Source organism: Cervus canadensis, chromosome X, assembly GCF_019320065.1.
Source record: "Cervus canadensis isolate Bull #8, Minnesota chromosome X, ASM1932006v1, whole genome shotgun sequence".
Classification (NCBI taxonomy): domain Eukaryota; kingdom Metazoa; phylum Chordata; class Mammalia; order Artiodactyla; family Cervidae; genus Cervus; species Cervus canadensis.
The window spans coordinates 38,866,116-38,884,502 of record NC_057419.1 but is presented as its reverse complement, the minus strand read 5'-3'; the positions used below and the strand labels follow the sequence as shown (position 1 = coordinate 38,884,502).

General features: G+C 36.7%; 1 protein-coding gene across 4 annotated transcripts in view; it reads left to right on the top strand.

Annotated features, from left to right (window-relative positions):
• The window catches only part of KIF4A (kinesin family member 4A), a 143,224-nt gene that overhangs the window by 8,614 nt on the left and 116,223 nt on the right, over positions 1–18,387 (top strand). For all 4 annotated transcript variants that reach the window (XM_043458802.1, XM_043458803.1, XM_043458805.1 and 1 more), the window contains exons 6-7: positions 1,980–2,146; positions 2,377–2,471. In XM_043458802.1, the coding sequence (XP_043314737.1) occupies positions 1,980–2,146; positions 2,377–2,471 (262 nt within the window). The remainder of the gene's footprint in view (positions 1–1,979; positions 2,147–2,376; positions 2,472–18,387) is intronic.

Here is an 18,387-nt window from a genome sequence, read left to right as displayed (position 1 = left end):
AAGTGCTCATGTGACTAGTGGCTACTGTATTAGATAGCACAGATATGGAACATGGTCATAGAAAATTCTGTTAGCCCTGTAAGAGATATTGTGCTAGATCTCTGTAAGGATATTTAGAAAGTAAGATGATAAAAATTTTGAGTTTACCATAGGAAGAAGAGATCACTTATTTGAGAGGCTTTTGTCACATGGTATAGATGTAGGCTGAGGACCTGTAGCTGAACAAAGTTTGAGGCCAGGTTGGGAGTTTTGTATATGGGAGTGGGCCAAATCCAGAAGCCAGTGTTGAAAACAGGCAGAGTTCGGTTTGAGCAGCAGCTTGAGTATTCTGGAGTGGGAGAATTTGAGGAGGGGAGTAGATAAGAATAGGGTAGTGCAGACTTAGTAGACTTGGTACAAGTAGACTTGGTAAAATAATACCTTATCCATCTCCCTCTCCTTCTCTCTGCACCAAAAGTTGAAATTTAGGCTGCAGGTGCCTGAGAGGCAGATGCCTGTGCTTCTGGAATTTTTTTTCCTTCTGAGCCGTTAAGTCATTAACCAAGCACTAAGGCAAAGCTTGAAGGATCAGACCTATTTTGAAAGCCTGATAAGCGTGGAATACAGGAAGACAATTTGCATGGTGGGGATAAGAAACCTGGGTAAAATGCATGCTATCACCAGAAAGAATGTTGGTACTTAGCCAGCTCTTGACCGGCTAAGATCTTCCGTGTGCTTAAACTATACTAGAGCCGGAATTAAATCCCAAACACTATTTGAGGGGAAATTTGCAATACAGAGAAGTGTGAATTTCTGATTCAAATTGTGGTGGGTAAGGAAAAGTTTGTAAGTACTGTTCAGATGGGATGGATGGTAAGAAGTAAGTAAAGAAGTAAGGGCATTCTTATAGTAAGGAATAGCTTAAAGCAGGAAAGCAGAAAATATACTCATGGGGGTAGTAAGACTAGGTCAGTCTGTCTGGATTAGAGGATATGTCTTAGGAACTAATAGGAGCTATGTTAAGACCAGATTATGAAGCCAGACTAAAGAGCTTAGTTTCTATCCCTGTGAATAGTATATAAGCTACTTAATACTTCCTGTGGCTACTTTTATCAAGTTTTTATCTTATGTGTGTATCTCTGACTAAGTTAGCTCCTGGGAGGTTAGGAGAATATCTTAAAATCTCTTTGTACTCTCATTATTTCACATGGGGCTTAGGAGTTTGGTGACATTTTAGGAAGCAGGATTTTCAGAAGGCTAAACAAGAATGGATTGAAAAGGAGAGGCTAGGATGAGGGAGGACAATTTGGGGAAATTGCCTTATTTTTCAGGCATGTGAAGTAATATGGGTCTGGATTAGACAGGTAGATATGGAAAGGAAAAGGAAGCAATGGATTCAAAAGAAGAATTATGGAGAGTTGATGATAGATGAAATATGGAGGAAGAGGAGGAAATAAAGGCAAATCTGAAGTTTTGAGAATAGAGATCTAGAAATGAAGAAGTAGTGGAGAGAATCACTGTTGGTAGAAGGAAGATGAGTTTGGTTTTGAAATGTAGGACTAGAAATTAGGGCCACAGATGTTGATTTGGGAGTTATGGCATACTAAAATTGTAGCATATTAGGGCTAGAACAGACTTCATTATCATCTAGTTCAATCTCCAGAGGCTCCAAGAGATTTTAACTTACACAGATTCTCCTGGGTAGATACAGTACCAAACCTAGGACCCTGTTTTCCTAATCCAGTGGAAATTGTACCATGCTATTTTCCCTAGTGAAAATGAAGTATAAAATGGACCCAAGATATAGGAAAGAACATAGGGCCACATGGAGGAGAAAGTAGCAAAGAGAAATACTACAGCTATTTGTGTTGCCCTTACTGTTCTTAGGGCCAAAGCTTACCTTCACTTGGGGCTCCCTGGAAGGCACTTATCCATTGCTACCCTAAAATGATAAAATATTTGAAGTTGAATTATAAGAGTTTTTTCTTTCTCCGAATTAGATTGTGGGACTCACTGAGAAGACTGTTTTCATTGCTCTGGATACTGTTTCCTGTTTGGAGCAGGGCAACAACTGTAGGACTGTGGCCTCCACAGCTATGAACTCCCAGTCATCTCGATCTCATGCCATCTTCACAATCTCCATAGAGCAAAGAAAGAAAAGTGACAAGTAAGTTACAGTTTAAAGAGTTAAGATTTTTAATGTTAGTTTTACTAAATTTGAATAATAGGTTGCTTCTTGATTTGACAAATAATCAAACATCAGTCCTCTGAGCACTAGTAATGAATCGGTCCATTTAGACTGACTTGAAAGAAAATGAGAGCAGGCAGATGAGCCTTGATACTCACCTACCCTCAAAGTTGTGTACCGTTCTCGCTTACATCCTGTTATTTTCACAGGAATAGCAGCTTTCGCTCCAAGCTGCATCTCGTAGACCTTGCTGGATCAGAAAGACAGAAGAAAACCAAGGCTGAAGGGGATCGTCTAAAAGAGGGTGAGAGTAATTACGGCCACAGTCATAGATAAAAACCTCTAATACTCTTATTGCTATTGTTTTGGTGTCTTGACTGGAATATTTCAGGTCATGTTCTAACAGTATCGACAATTCAAGTTTGAGGCTGATTTCAGAAATGGTGAAAAACTGTTTCTTTCCCTTGCACTAATTTCCTAATTTAGGTATGAGATTTGGATCTGGTCCTTGGTTTGATTTCATCTGGCCCAGGCAAGTTTTTGTTTTGTTTTATCCCCAACTACTTATAATTAAAATCAGTATACTGATTCTGTCATTCCAAGTATTCACTATCCTTCCCCAGATGTTGTCACTTACAAACCTCATCAGCATGGTTTCCATATCTTCATTTAAGTTGTTAGATGTAAATGATGATGCTCCTAAGGCCAGAAGAACCCCATGGTGTATGCTATTAATATTAGAAACCTTCCTCTAGCATGCCAGTGACCTGGTAATCTGCATGCTTTGGGAATGGTCTTTCAAGCAATTATTAATCTAGCTAACAAAAATTAACAACCAGCTCCCATTTCTCAATTTATACTTATTTATCTTTTATGTCATAAAAGATTTTGTCAAATGCCTTGCTAATATCCAGATATACTATGTCTACCATAGTTCTCATGGCTACCAGCTTACTAACAGTGCAAAAAATAAATAAGGATTAGCCTAAATTGACTTTTTCTAAGTGAATTCAAGTTGGCTTCTAGTGCTTATTCTATCATTTCTAGGTTCTTGCAAGCCATCCCTGTAATACTCCATCCCTGTAATAATCTAGAAGACTTATATCAAACTTACTGGTCTGTAATTTATGGAATTAACTTAACCTTTTTTTTCCTGAAAATTGAAATTACATCTGCCCACTCTTCTGGAACATCCTTCTCTGTGATAACTCAAATATCACTGACATAGCTTCAGCATTCTTGTTTGAAATTACTCACAGTTCCCTCAGCTATAATTCATCTGGTCCAAGATACTTGAACTCTTATTAAAGTAGTTGAGTTCTCACTTACTACTTCTCTACTCATATTAGGCTTCAGTTCCCTCTTGGGAACTGAGAAGGCAGAAACAGAAATAGTAATTGAGGAATTTTACCTCTTTGTCATTTATCATTATTCTACTGCTGACACAGGGTAGAGACCTATTTCTTCCTCATTCAGCTTTTTGTTCTGAATATATTTAAAAGTGCCCTTTTTGTACTATGTTTGTACTTTTGAGATTTATCCTTCTTAAGACTATTTTTAAAGGTTCTTGTGGCTCCTTTATCTTTTTTAGGTGTACAGTTCTGAGGGTTTTTTTAAAACAGCTTTATTGAGATATAATTCACATGCCATAAAATTCACCCATTTAAACTGTACATTTCAACGGACTTTTGTATATTCAGAGTTGTGCAACCATCACCACAATCTAATTTTAGAACATTTTCATCACCCCCCAAAAGAAACTCATACCCATTAGCAGTCACTCCCCATCCACACCCCCTTCTCTAGCCCTAGGCAACCACCAACCTATATTCCATTTAAATGGAATCACATAATTTCTGGTCTTTTGTGACTGTCTTTTTTCACTTAACATAAGGTTTTCAAGGATCATCCATGTTACAGTGTGTATCATTACTTCATTCCCTTTTATTGCTGAATCATATTCCATTATACAGATATACAACATTTTGTTTGTCCATTCATCAGTTGTATCCAATTTGACTATTTTGAATATTGTTCTGTGAACATCTATGTATAATTTTTTATGAGGACAAATGTTTTAATTTCTCTTTAGGTATAACCTAGGAGTGTTATACCTGGGTCATATGATAGCTGTTTACATTTCTTTAAAATAGTAGCATGTGATGAATATACCATAAAACTCACTTTTTTAAAGTGTATAATTCAGTGACTTTTTTAGTATATTCACAAGGTTGTACAACCATCACTACAATAAATTTTGGAATATTTCATCATCCTCAAAAGAAACCCACACCCATTAGTAGTCACTCATTTTTTCCCATTGTCTATCTCCCCCCACCCCACCTCCAGACAGTGACTAATCTGTCTTTATGGATCTACCTATTCCGGACATTTCATATAAATGTAATCATACAATATGTGAGCTTTTGTGACTGGATTCTTTCATTAACATCTTTGCTGGGTTCCTTCCTGTTATAGCAGGTATCAGTACTTCCTTCCTTTTATTGCCAAACAGTATTCTACCACATGAATATATTAAGTTTTTATTTATCCATTCATTTGTTGATGGACATTGGAGTTGTTTCCACTTTGGGTTATTATGAATAATGCTGCTATGAGCACTGGTGTACAGGTTTTCCTGTGGATATATGTTTTCATTTCTCTTGGGTATATACCTAAGTGGAATTGCTCAAATGATAATTCTATATTTAACTTTTTGAAGAACTGCCAGGCTGTTTTTCATAGCAACTGTACCATTCTACTTTCTTACCAGCAATATATAAGGATTGTAATTTCTCCATATTCTTAATTGTTTTACTATGTCTTTAATTATAGACACCTAGTTGCTATGAAGTGGTATCTTATTGTAGTTTGGGTTTGCATTTCCTTGACAGCTAATAATGCTTTGTGAGCTTCTCAGCAATTTGTGTATCTTCTTTGGAAAAACATCCATTCAGATTCTTTGCCCATTTCTTAAATTGGGTTATTTATATTTTTATTATTGAATTGTGTGTGTTCTTTATATATTCTAGATACTATCCCATTGTCTGGAGAAGGAAATGGCAACCCACTCCAGTACTCTTGCCTGGAAAATCCCATGGATGGAGGAGCCTGGTAGTCTACAGTCCATGGGGTCGCGAAGAGTCGGACACGACTGAACGACATCACTTTCACTTTACGCTTTCATGCATTAGAGAAGGAAATGGCAACCCACTCCAGTGTTCTTGCCTGGAGAATCCCAGGGACTGGGGAGCCTGGTGGGCTGCCAGCTATGGGGTCGCACAGAGTCGGACACAACTGAAGCGACTTCGCAGCAGCAGCCCATTGTCAGTTACATGCTTTGCAAATGTTTTCTTCCATTGTTTGGGTGGCTTTTTCAGATTTTTGAAGGTGTCCTTTGAAGCACACATTTAAGATTTTTTTATGAATTCCGCTCATTTGTTTTTTTCTCTTATTTCTTGTGTTTGGTGTCATATCTAAAAAATCGTTGCCTAATCCAAGGCCACAAAGATTTACGTCTCTATTTTCTTCTAAGAGTTTTGTAGTTTTAGATGTTAAATATAGATCTGAGATTCATTTTGAGTTAAATTTTTAAAAAGATTTATTATTTGTTTATTTTTGGCTGCACTGGGTCTTCCTTGCTGTGCCTGGGCTTTCTCTTGTTGCAGCGAGCAGGGGATCCTCTTTGTTGCGGTGCACAGGCTTCTCATTTTGGTGGCTTCTGTTGTTGCAGAGCGTAGGCTCTAGGCGTGCCGGCTTCAGTAGGTGCAGTGCGTGGGCTCAGTAGTTGTGACTTTCAGGAGTACAGAGTCAGTAGTGCAGCACAGGGGCTTAGCTGCTCTGCGGCATGTAGGATCTTCCTGGACCAGGGATTGAATCCATGTCCTCTGCATTAGCAGGCAGATTCTTAACCACTAAGCAGCCAGGGAAACCTTTGAGTTAACTTTTATATATGGTATAAAGTGGCAGTCCAAACTTTTATCTTTTGCATGATGTAGATATTCAGTTATCCCAGCATCATTTGTTGAAAAGACTATTTTTTACCCATTGAATTGTCTTGGCATCCTTGTCAAGGAACAGTTGGAATCTCAGTTCTATTCCATTGATCTATATATAGATATATCCTTATGCCATTACTACACTGTCCTGATTACTGTAGCTTTGTAATAAGTTTTGAAATTGAGAAGTGTGAGGGCTCTACCTTTGTTCTTTTTCAAGATTACTTAGGCTATTCTGTGTCCTTTGAATTTTCGTATGAATGTTAGAGTCAGCTTGTCATATTCTGCAAAGAAGTCAACTGGGATTTTTACAGGGCTTGTGTTGAATCTGTAGATCAATATAGTAAGTATTGGTGTCTTTCAAGTTTTTCAAGTATTTCAATTCATAAACATCAGATGTCTTTCCATTTATTTAGTTCTTGTTTTATATCTTTCAATAATTTTTTTTTAATTTTCATTTTTTAATTTTAATTTTACACTACTTTTGTTAAATTTATTCCTGAATATTTTGTTCTTTCAATGCAATGCTTTTGTAAATGGAATTGTTTTTACTTAATTTCATTTTCAAATTATTTATTGAGCTTTTATATTGATGTTGTGTGTGCAAGCTTGCTGAACTTGTTATTTCTAATAGTTTTTTAATGGATTCTCTAGAATTTCTATTTACAAAGTCATGTCATGTGTGAACAGAGATAGCTTTACTTCTTTCTTTCTGGTCTGGATACCTTTATTTCCTTTTCTTACCTAATTCTCCTGACTAGAACCTTCAGTACAGTGTTGAGTAGAAGTGGTGTAAGTGGATGTTGTTGTCCTGTTCCTGATCTTAGGGGGAAAGCATTCAGTCTTTTACTGTTAAGACTGATGTTAGCTGTGGATTTTTCATAGATCCTCCTAGCAAGTTGAGGAAATTCCTTTCTATACCTAGTTTGTTGAGTGTTTTAATCATGGATTTGTCAAATGTTTTTTTCATCATCTATTGACATGATCACATTATTTTCTGTTCTGTCAACATGGTATATTGCATTAATTGATTTTTGGGTGCTGAACCATCTTGTACTCCTTAAATAAATCTAACTTATTGTTTTTATATCTCTCATGACTTTACTGGACTAATTCTATAATTCCCTGAGGTTTGTGGTCACAGAAGTGTATTCTCAGTTACTTTGAAGTGAAGTGAAGTCGCTTAGTTGTGTCCAACTCTTTGTGACCCCATGGACTGTAACCTACCAGGCTCCTCAGTCCATGGGATTTTCCAGGCAAAGATATTGGAGTAGGTTGCCATCTCCTTCTCCAGGGGATCTTCCCGACCCAGGGATCGAACCCAGGTCTCCTGCATTGTAGGCAGATGCTTTACCATCTGAGCTACAGTTAGTTAATGATTGGTCATACGTGCAAGTATGCATGCTAAGTTGCATCAGTCATGTCCAATTCTTTGTAATGCTATGGACTGTAGCCCGCCAGGCTCCTCTGTCCATGGGATTCTCTAGGCAAGAATACTGGAGTGGCCTCCTCCAGGGGATCTTCCAGACCTGAGGATCGAACCCGCATCTCTTACGTCTCTGTATTGGCAGGCAGGTTCTTTACCGCTAGCACCTCTTGGGAAGCCCAATGATTGGTCTCATTTCCTTCAATGCCTTGAGCCTAGAACTCTCTTCCAGCATTTTCCTAGGGCTCTGAGTTTGTGTTGGGGCTTATCTTCAATGCCCAGGTTCTCTACAACTCTGTCTTAGTTTTTACTTCTTGAGCAGAGCCTCAAAGTCAGCCAGAGGTATAAAATGAGGGCCTTTTAGGTCTTTCCTGAGCATGCATACAGCTTTCTAGCTCTCCAGCAATTTTAAAGTCCTCAGTGGACATTTCACTCCCCAGATCTTCCTTTTAAGTCTTCAGCCAGGGTCTTGTTTGGCCATGGCTTATTAAGTCTGGTGTGTATCATCACCAGATATTTTTATATGCATGTATATGCATGGGCTGCCCTTGTGGCTCAGCATTAAAAGAATCCACCTGCAATGCAGGAGAAGCAGGTTCAATCCCTGGGTTGAGAAGATCCCCTGGAGAAGGAAATGGCAACCCACTCTAGTATTCTTGCCTGGGAAATCCCACGGACAGAGGAACCTGGTGGGCTACAGTCAATGGAGTCACAAACAGACATGACCTAGCAACTAAACAACAACAGCAATATATATATATATATATATGTGCACATTTAGTAATATATTTGCTATATGCCTTTTAAAATTTTGGCATTGCTAAATTAATTTATTTCCTTTTAATTACACAAGTAGTGTGGTGTGTGCTAAGTTGCTTCAGTCATGTCCGACTCTTTGCAACCCAATGGACTGTAGCCCACAGGGCTCCTCTGTCCATGGGATTCTCCAGGCAAGAACACTGGAGTGGGTTGCCATGCCCTTCTCCAGGGGATCTTCCTGACTCAGGAATAGAACCCATGTCTCTTATGTCTCCTGCATTGACAGATAGGTTCTTTACCACTAGCGCCACCTGGGAAGCCCCAAAGTTCATGAATCAACAAGTGGTACATGAATCAATTCCTAGTATACAAACATAAGCAATATGGATGAAGATAAAATCCCCCTTGATTTACCATCTAATTTTAATCTAGAGGTAATTACTTTTACCTGCCTGGGGGGTAGCATTCAAGACTTTTTCCTGTGTATTTTATTGGTGTTTCCTGTTGCTTTTAAAGATAAATGCTATCATATTGCATATATTAGGGGTTTCCTCGATGGCTCAGGAATAAAGAATCTGCCTGCAGTGCAGGAGCCACAGGAGACATGGTTCAATCCCTGGGTCGGGAAGGTCCCTGAAGGAGGGCATGGCAACCCACTCCAGTATTCTTGTCTGAAGAATCCCATGGACAGAAGAGCCTGGCAGGCTATAGTCCATAAGATCGCAAAGAGTAGGACACAACTGAAGCAACTTAGCATGCATGCATACACGCAGAGCATATATTGTTTTTTAGCTTGCTTTTGTCTCAGCAATATATGGTCGAACTCTGTCAAGTGTTAGTTGCTCAGTAGTGTCCGACTCTTTGTGACCCCATGGACTGAAGTCTGCCAGGCTTCTCTGTCCTGGGATTTCCCAGACAAGAATACTGGAGTGGGTAGCCATTCCCTTCTCCAGGGGGATCTTCCCAACTCAGAACTCTTTATAAATCTACCTCATTTTTACAACTATCTAGGATTCCAGAGTATACTAAGTTTACTTTGTTTAACTATTCCTATTTTGATTGACATTTAGGTTGTTCAAGTCTTGACTGTGGCAAAATGATGCCTCAGTCAACAGCCTTGTGCGTGACACACACGAGAGTATTCCCTAGGCTATGCACCTGGAAGAGGAACTGCTAATTTGAAGTGTATACATTTCAGGTTTTTAAATACTACTAAATATTGTCCTCCAAAATGTCTGTCTCAGTATGCACATCACCTGCAATATATGAGACTATGTTTCCCTGTACTGCTGACAATATTGAATATTATTGACCGTTTTCATTTGTGCCTATCTTGAACATTGCATGTTATTTTTTAAAGCTTGTGTTTCTCCAATTATTTATGAAATAGGGCATCTTTTCATGTTTATTCCATTTCTCTTTCTACTTTTATGAATTGCCTACTCATCCCTTTGTTTTGTTTTCTATCAGGTTGAATTTTTCTGGTTGACTTTGGGAGTTGTTTCTATATTCTAGATATTAAACCTTGTTACATATATTGCATATATTTTTCTGTCTCATTTTTTAACTTTGTTAATCTTATTTATTCATTTATTTAGGTGTGCTGGGTCTTATTTTCAGCACACAGGATCTTTAGCTGTGCCATGAAAATTCTTAGTTGTGGCATGTATGATCTAGTTCTCTGACCAGGCCCTCTGCATTGGAAGCTCAGAGTCTTAAGCCACTGTACTACCAAGGAAGTCCCTAAATTTGTTAATCTTTTGATTCACTTCTTGTGTGTGTATTTCTTCCTATATAGTTTTTTCTTGAGGTAAAATTTATGTGCAATAAAATGCACATATTTAAAATGCTCAATTTCTTGAGTTTTGATAGTCCTATGCACTCATGCAACTACTACCCCAAACACGATAAAAAACATTTCCATCTCCCCTAGAAAATTCTTTTGTCCCTCTTTCTGGTCAATTCACCCTTCCCATATTCCACTTTAGGAAACCACTTTTCTGACTTCTATCACCAGATTAATTTTATGTGTTCTTAGATATCATATAAATGGAATCATAAAAATGGAATTTTTTCATGTGTTTGGCTTTTGCTCAACATAAGATTTATGGGGCAGATTTTTTTCATGTTCTTTCTTTGATTAATAATGTGTTCCTTTGTACTGCTGAGTAGTATTCCATTATATGATTATAATACTATTTGTTCTTCCATTTTCCTATTGATAGAAATTAGGATTATTTCCAGTTTTTAGCTATTATGAATGAATGAATGAATGAATAAAACTACCCTGAACATTCATGTACAGGTCTTTTTGTTAACATACATTTTCATTTCTCTAGGAGTGGACGAGGTAGATATATGCTTAATTTTATGAGTGCCAAACAATTCTGTAATATGGGTTGTACTGTTTTATACTCCAGCAATATTATGAAAGTTCCAGCTTATCACAGCTGGAATATAAATAAAGATATTGTCTTAGAAATTCTAGTGGGTGTCAAATACATCTCATCATAGTGTTTTTTGTTTTGTTTTTTTTAACCACACTGTGCAGCTTATGGTATCTTAGTTTCCAGACCAGGGATTGAACCTGGGCCACGGCAGTGAAAGCGTCGCGTCTTAACCACTGGCCCACCAAGGAATTCCCCCCCCACCACCACCATAATTTTTTTTTTAAATTTTATTGAAATATAGTTGATTTACAATGTTGTGTTGATTTCTGCTGTACAACAAAGTGACTCAGTTTATACATATTCATATTCTTTTCCATTATGGTTTATCATAGGATTTGAATATGGTTCCCTGTGCTATACAGTAGGACCTTGTTGTTTATCCATCCTATATATAATAGTTTGCATTTATTAATCCCAAACTCTTCCATCCTCTACCCCCTCCTCTTGCTTGGCAGCCACAAATCTGTTCTCTGTGCCTATCAGTCTGTTTCTGTTTCATAGGTATGTTCATTTGTGTCATATTTTATATTCCACGTATAAGTGATATCATATGGTTATTTGCCTTTTTTCTTTCTGACTTACTTCACTTGGTCATCTCATCATAGTTTTAATTTGCATTTCCAGGATGACAGTGTTGAGCCCCTTTCCATGTACTTACTGTCTATTCATATATCTTTTTTGGGGGAGGGTATCCAAGTATTTTGCCTATTTTAAAAAATTGTGTTATCATCTTTTTATTGATGATTTGCAGTTCTTTATATATTCTGAATTCAGTCATCAGGTATGTATATTTCAAATATTTTTTTCCAGTATGTGGCTTGTATATCTTTTTAGTAATGTCTTTTGTTGAATAAGAATTTTAAATTTTTTATCAAAGTATAATTGATTTATAATGTGTTAATTTCTGCTGTACAGCAAAGTGATCAGTTATATATATGTATGCATTCTTTTTCATAGTCTTTTCCATTATGGTTTATCACAGAATATTGAATATAGTTTCCTGTGCTATAGAGTAGGACCTTGTTGTTTATCCATTCTGTATATACTACTTTGCATCTGCTAGAACCAAACTAGATGGGGAAACAATGGAAACAGTGGCTGACTACTTTGGGGGCTCCAAAATCACTGCAGATGGTGACTGTAGCCATGAAATTAAAAGACGCTTACTCCTTGGAAGAAAAGTTATGACCAACCTAGACAGCATATTAAAACGCAGAGACATTACTTTGCCAACAAAGGTCCATCTAGTTGAGGATATGGTTTTTCCAGTAGTCATGTATGGATGTGAGAGTTGGACTATAAAGAAAGCTGAGCACCGAAGAATTGATGCTTTTGAACTGTGCTGTTGGAGAAGACTCTGGAGAGTCCCTTGGACTGCAAGGAGATCCAACCAGTCCATCCAAAAGGAAATCAGTCCTGAATATTCATTGGAAGGACTGATGTTGAAGCTGAAACTCCAATACTTTGGCCACCTGATGTGAAGAACTGAATCATTTGAAACGACCCTGATGTTGGGAAAGAATGAAGGTGGGAAGAGAAGGGGACGACAGAGGATGAGTTGGTTGGATGGCATCACCGACTCAATGGACATGAGTTTGCGTAAACTCCGGGAGTGGGTGATGGACAGGGAGGCCTGGCGTGCTGCAGTCCATGGGGTCGCAAAGAGTTAGACATGACTGAATGACTGAACTGAACTCTCTGTCTGTGAGTCTGTTCGTTTGTGTCATAGCTTAGATTCCACATATAAATGATTCATATGGTTATTTGTCTTTCTGACTTACTTCACTTAGTGTGAAAATCTCTGGGTTTATCCATGTTGCTGCAAATGGCATTATTTCATTCTTTTTTATGACTGAGTAGTATTCAGTTGTGTGTATGTACTACATCTTCTTTATCCATTCATCTATCATTGAACATCTAGGTTGTTTCCACATATTGGCTATTGGGAATAGTGCTGCTATGAATGTAGGGGTACATGTATCATTTTGAATGACAGTTTTGTCTAGATATATGTCTAGGAGTGGGATTGCTGGATCATAAGGCAACTCTATTTTTAGTTCTGTGAGGAACCTATATACTATTTTCATAACGACTGTACCAACTTAACTTCCTACCAACAGTGCAGGAGGGTTCCCTTTTCTCTGCACCTTCTCCAGCATTTGTTATTTGTAGACTTTTAATGATGGTCATCCTGACTGGTGTGAGGTGGTGTGTCACTGTAGTTTTTGTTTGCACAAAAACTTTAATTTTTATGAAATTCAGTTTTTATCAAGTTTTGTTTTCTTTAATGCTTAGAGCTGTTGGTATCTTGTCCAAGAAATCTTTGTATACCCAAAGTGATGAAGATCATTTCCAAAGTTTTCTGCTTGAAGCTTTAGAGTTTAAGCTTTTACATTAGTTGTATAATCTATTTTGAGTTAGTTTTTGGTTATAAACTGAGATGTGGGTTGAAGATCATCCTCTACCCACCATGAATATCTAGTTCTTCTAGCACCATTTATTAAAACTCCTTCGCTCCTTCTTTGACTTAGTATCTGAGTGTATTGAGTTGACCAATACAATGTGTGGATCTATTTCTGGCCACTATTCTGCCCTATTAGTGAATTTGTTTATTCTTAAACCTTTTATTGAATCTAGTTTGTAGTATGTTTTAATCTCTGGGAGGACAGGTTTCCCCTCACTTTTCTTTTATCAGAACTGTTTTGATTATTTTATTTCCAGGTGAATTTTAGAATCAAATTGTCAGTTTCTATGAAAAATCGTTTTGGGATTTTTATTGAGAACTGAATTCAATTTATAGATTAAGTATAATTGAGCCTGACCCATCCATGAGCATGATCTCTCCACATTTATTCAAGTCTTCTTTTATGTCTTTCAGTAAGATTTGTAGTCTTAATGTAATTATTATACCACAGATCTTGGTAGGCTTATTCTGGAATTTTATAGTTTTTGTTGCTATTTTGAATACCTCTTTTTCTATTTTATTTTCTAGTCTTGTTTAGGAAAAGTATTCATTTTCAAATTTCCAACTTATATCTAACCACACTGCTGAGTTGCCTTCTTAGTTTCTCATAATTTGTCAGTTGTGTTTCTTGGATTTCCTAGGTAGATATTCACATTATTTTAAATGCATACTTTGGCCTCTTCCTTTCCAATATATATATTTTTTTCATGTCTTTTTTCAGTATAAGGTTGAGTAGTACCAATGATAGTAACCATTCTCATCTTTTTTTCCTTTTTTTGCTCTAAGCAGAATGTTGCTAGTGTTTTACCTTTATCTACCAGCAGATAGCCTTTAGCAAGTTAAGGAAGTGACCTTTGAGTCCTGGTTTAAGAATTACATATTTTTAAAATAAGAAATTAGTATTGGATTTTATCATTGACTGGGAATTAATGAACATTTAGTATTTTCTTTTATAAATTATTGATAGAATAAATTATAAAAATAAATTTTCTGTCATTGAATCATACCCAGTTGATCATGATAAATTACTTTCTGTACATTGTAGGATTTCATGTACTAGTATCCAATTTAGGACATTTACATGTCTGTTCCTATGAGAGAGTAGTCTGTAACTTTTTTTTAAAGTATGTATATCTTGAGCCAATTTTTGGTAATTTATATTTTCTTAGAAAATTATTTTGTCTGGATTGTCAAGTTTATTGATGTAATACTGTATACAGATTTACTATTTTTAATCTATTCTGTAATTATGTCTCTCAGTTCATTTGCTTACATATCTTCACTATTTTTTTCCTATCATTATTTGACAGATTTGTATTTAACTGTACTTTTCCCCTATTTAACTTTTTACTCTCAATTAGTGACTTCCTCCCAGGTTATTTTATTTTGTTTAGATATATGCTTTTTATGGGGCTTCCCAGGTGGCTTAGTGGTTAAAGAATCCGCCTGCAATTCAGAAGATGCAGGAGGCGCAGGTTCAATCCCTGGGTCGGGAAATCCCCTGGAGGAGGGCATGGCAACCACTCCATTATTCCTGCCTGGAGAATCCCATGGACAGAGGAGCCTGGCAGGCTATATAGTCCATAGGGTCGCAAAGAGTTGGACAGGACTGAAATGATTGAGCATGCACCCATGCATGCTTTTTGTGGCTTCCTGAATTGAAAGCTTAACTCTCTTCTTCTCTTCCTTTTCTTTTTTAAAAAGCTTTTTCCCATTCTGAAGGCTGTCTTTTCACTTTGCTTATGGTTTCCCTCATTGTGCAAAAGCTTTTAAGTTTAATTAGGTCCCATTTGTTTATTTTTCTTTTACTTCCATTACTCTGGGAGGTAGGTCATAGAGGATCCTGCTAAGGATGGGAGAAAATAATAGCAAATGAAGCAACTGACAAAGAAGTAATCTCAAAAATATACAAGCAGCTCCTGCAGCTCAATTCCAGAAAAATAAACGACCCAATCAAAAAATGGGCCAAAGAACTAAACAGACATTTCTCCAAAGAAGATATACAGATGGCTAACAAACACATGAAAAGATGCTCAACATCACTCATTAACAGAGAAATGCAAATCAAAACCACAATGAGGTACCATCTCACGCCAGTCAGAATGGCTGCTATCAAAAAGTCTACAAACAATAAATGCTGCGGAGGGTGTGGAGAAAAGGGAACCCTCTTACACTGTTGGTGGGAATGCAAACTAGTACAGCCACTATGGAGAACAGTGTGGAGATTCCTTAAAAAACTGGAAATGGAACTGCCATATGACCCAGCAATCCCACTGCTGGGCATACACACCGAGGAAACCAAAATTAAAAGAGACACTTGTACCCCAATGTTCATTGGAGCACTTTTTTAATAGCCCAGGACATGGAAGCAACCTAGATGTCCATCAGCAGATGAATGGATAAGAAAGCGGTGGTACATATACACAATGGAATATTACTCAGCCATTAAAAAGAATTCACTTGAATCAGTTCTAATGAGGTGGATGAAACTGGAGCCTATTATACAGAGTGAAGTAAGTCAGAAAGAAAAATACCAATACAGTATACTAGTGCATATATATATGGAATTTAGAAAGATGGTAACGATGACCCTATATGCGAGACAGCAAAAGAGACACAGATGTATAGAACAGTCTTTTGGAATCTATGGGAGAAGGTGAGGATGGGATGATTTGAGAGGGTGGTGTTGAAACTTGTATATTATATGTGAAGTGGATCGCTGGTCCAGGTTCCATGCATGAGACAGGGTGCTCAGGGCTGGTACACTGGGATGACGCTGGGGGATGGAATGGGGAGGGAGGTGGGAGGGGGGTTCTGGATGGGGAACATATGTTCACCCATGGCTGATTCATGTCGATGTTTGGCAAAAACTACTACAATATTGTAAAGTGATTAGCCTCCAATTAAAATAAATAAATTAATTTTTTTTAAAAAAGCTTTTAAAGCATATTCAAAGGAAGCCAGGATGTTATAATGAACCCCCATGTACATATCATGCAATTTCAACAGTGACTAATTTATGACCAGTCTTGTTTCATCTGTATCCTAATCACTTTCTCCCTGTGATACTGTTTTGAAGCAAATCCCAGACATATGTTTTTATTTACTTCAGTTTGTATCTGAAAAAAAAATGAGAACTCTTTAAAAATATAATCTCCTAAAAATTAATAATAATGACTTAATATCATCAAATGTCTAGTAAGTATTCAAATTGCTAAGTCTCACTGATTTTATTTGTTTGCATCAGGATTTAAATAAAGTCCACATGTTGTTATTACTTGATAGGTCTTTTAATCTATAGGTACCCCCTCCACCTCCCCTTCCTCCTCAACTTCCTAGAATTTATTTATTGAAGAAAGCAGGTTTTCTTACAGAATTTCTCATAGTCTTGAACTTCACTGATTATATGCCCATGTAGTTTTAACATGTTTGTCTTTCCTCTGTATTTCCTACAAATTGCTAGTTGGATCTGGAGGCTAAATCACATTCAGGATCAGTTTTTTTTCTTTTATTTGTACATACTGTTTGACTATCTCTCTTTTGGTGGTATAGCTCCTTTATTTTCAACTGTCCCTGTCTAAAAAGATATATTTAAAACTATACATTTTCCTCTAAGTACCACTTGAATATAATCTTATAATTATGACAAATGGTACTCTAACTGTTCACTTTTAAATAGGAGGTTTCCTTTTTAAAATTTCATTTATTTGTTTATTTATTTATTTTTTGGCAGCACTGAGTCTTCATTGCTACACATGAACTTTCTCTAGTTGTAGCGAGCAGGGGCTGCTTTTCATTGTGGTGCACGGGCTTCTCATTGTGGTGGCTTCTCTTGTTGCAGAGCACGGACTCTAGGCACACAGGGTTTAGTAGCTGTGGGAGATTTCCTCTTTAATTTTCTCTTTAACCTAACAGGTAGAAAGTATCTCTATGTATTCTTTTGTTGTTACTTTCTGATTTTTTGCATTTATGATCATTAAGTGTATGTGATTTCTGTTTTTTGAAATTTTGCCTAATTCTTATTTGATCTTTGTTAATATTCCATGTATATTTGAAAAGAGTATTTTTCTGTTGGGTGTATGCCTATGTATACCTATGAAACTCATTAAATGTATTATTCACAGTCTCCACGTCCCATCCTCTTATTTGCTTAATGTTATTTTCTTACAATCAAGAATTTGTCAATTTCTCCATTTATTTCTTTATGTATTATATATTTTTAAGCTATGCTGCTAGCTGCATGAAGTATCATGGCATGTATCTTCTTACATGATTATATCTATTTTGTTTGATTAATATTTCTTCACCTACATTCTATTTGTTAGCCCTTGCTTGGTATGTCTTTTTGCATCTATTAATTGAAACTATGTATCTTGAATTCATTCATTCATTCATACCCAATCAGATGTTCTTTTTTAACAGAGGATTTTTTTATTCTACATGTTTTATTTAATGTTTGTGTTTGGACTTATTCCTGCCATATCATTTGCTACTAGCCCCACTGACCTACTCCTACTCCGGTACTACAACCAATTACCTTGATTGTTGTCCCAAGGCTCTGTCTTGTTTGCTGGATCCACTACCTTCAAGTCTACATTATCCATAAAATTGATGCCACCTTTTTACAGCAGTTCTTTCCCGTATATCTTTTCTTATGTTAGTCTGATTCAGCTGCTTTTAATCTCTCAAAGATTTTGCCATTTCTGATCCACCAGTGATAGATTCACAAGTGATTGCCTCTCACTTGGCAGCATCTTCAAATCTCAAAGGAATTTAACTCAATTTCATTAGAGTTTTGCATTTACATCCCAGGTTGCTTTTTTTTTTTTTTTTTTGCTTCAGAGCTTCTATTTCCTCATTTGTAAAATAGGATTTGAATATATACTTCCATAAAGATGTGAGGATTAAATGAACTCATATTGTAAAAAAAATACAGCATAATTCCTGGTATATAATAACCTCTTAGTAATTATTAATTCCGTCTTCTGTGTTTTCACTTGCTCTGAGTGGTGGTTAATATAGAATATAGGGGTCCTACTGATACTTATAAACAAACTCAGATGAACTAAGACTCCTAGGAGCTTGCTATGGTGCTTATCATCATCTGAGATAAATTTTTGAGG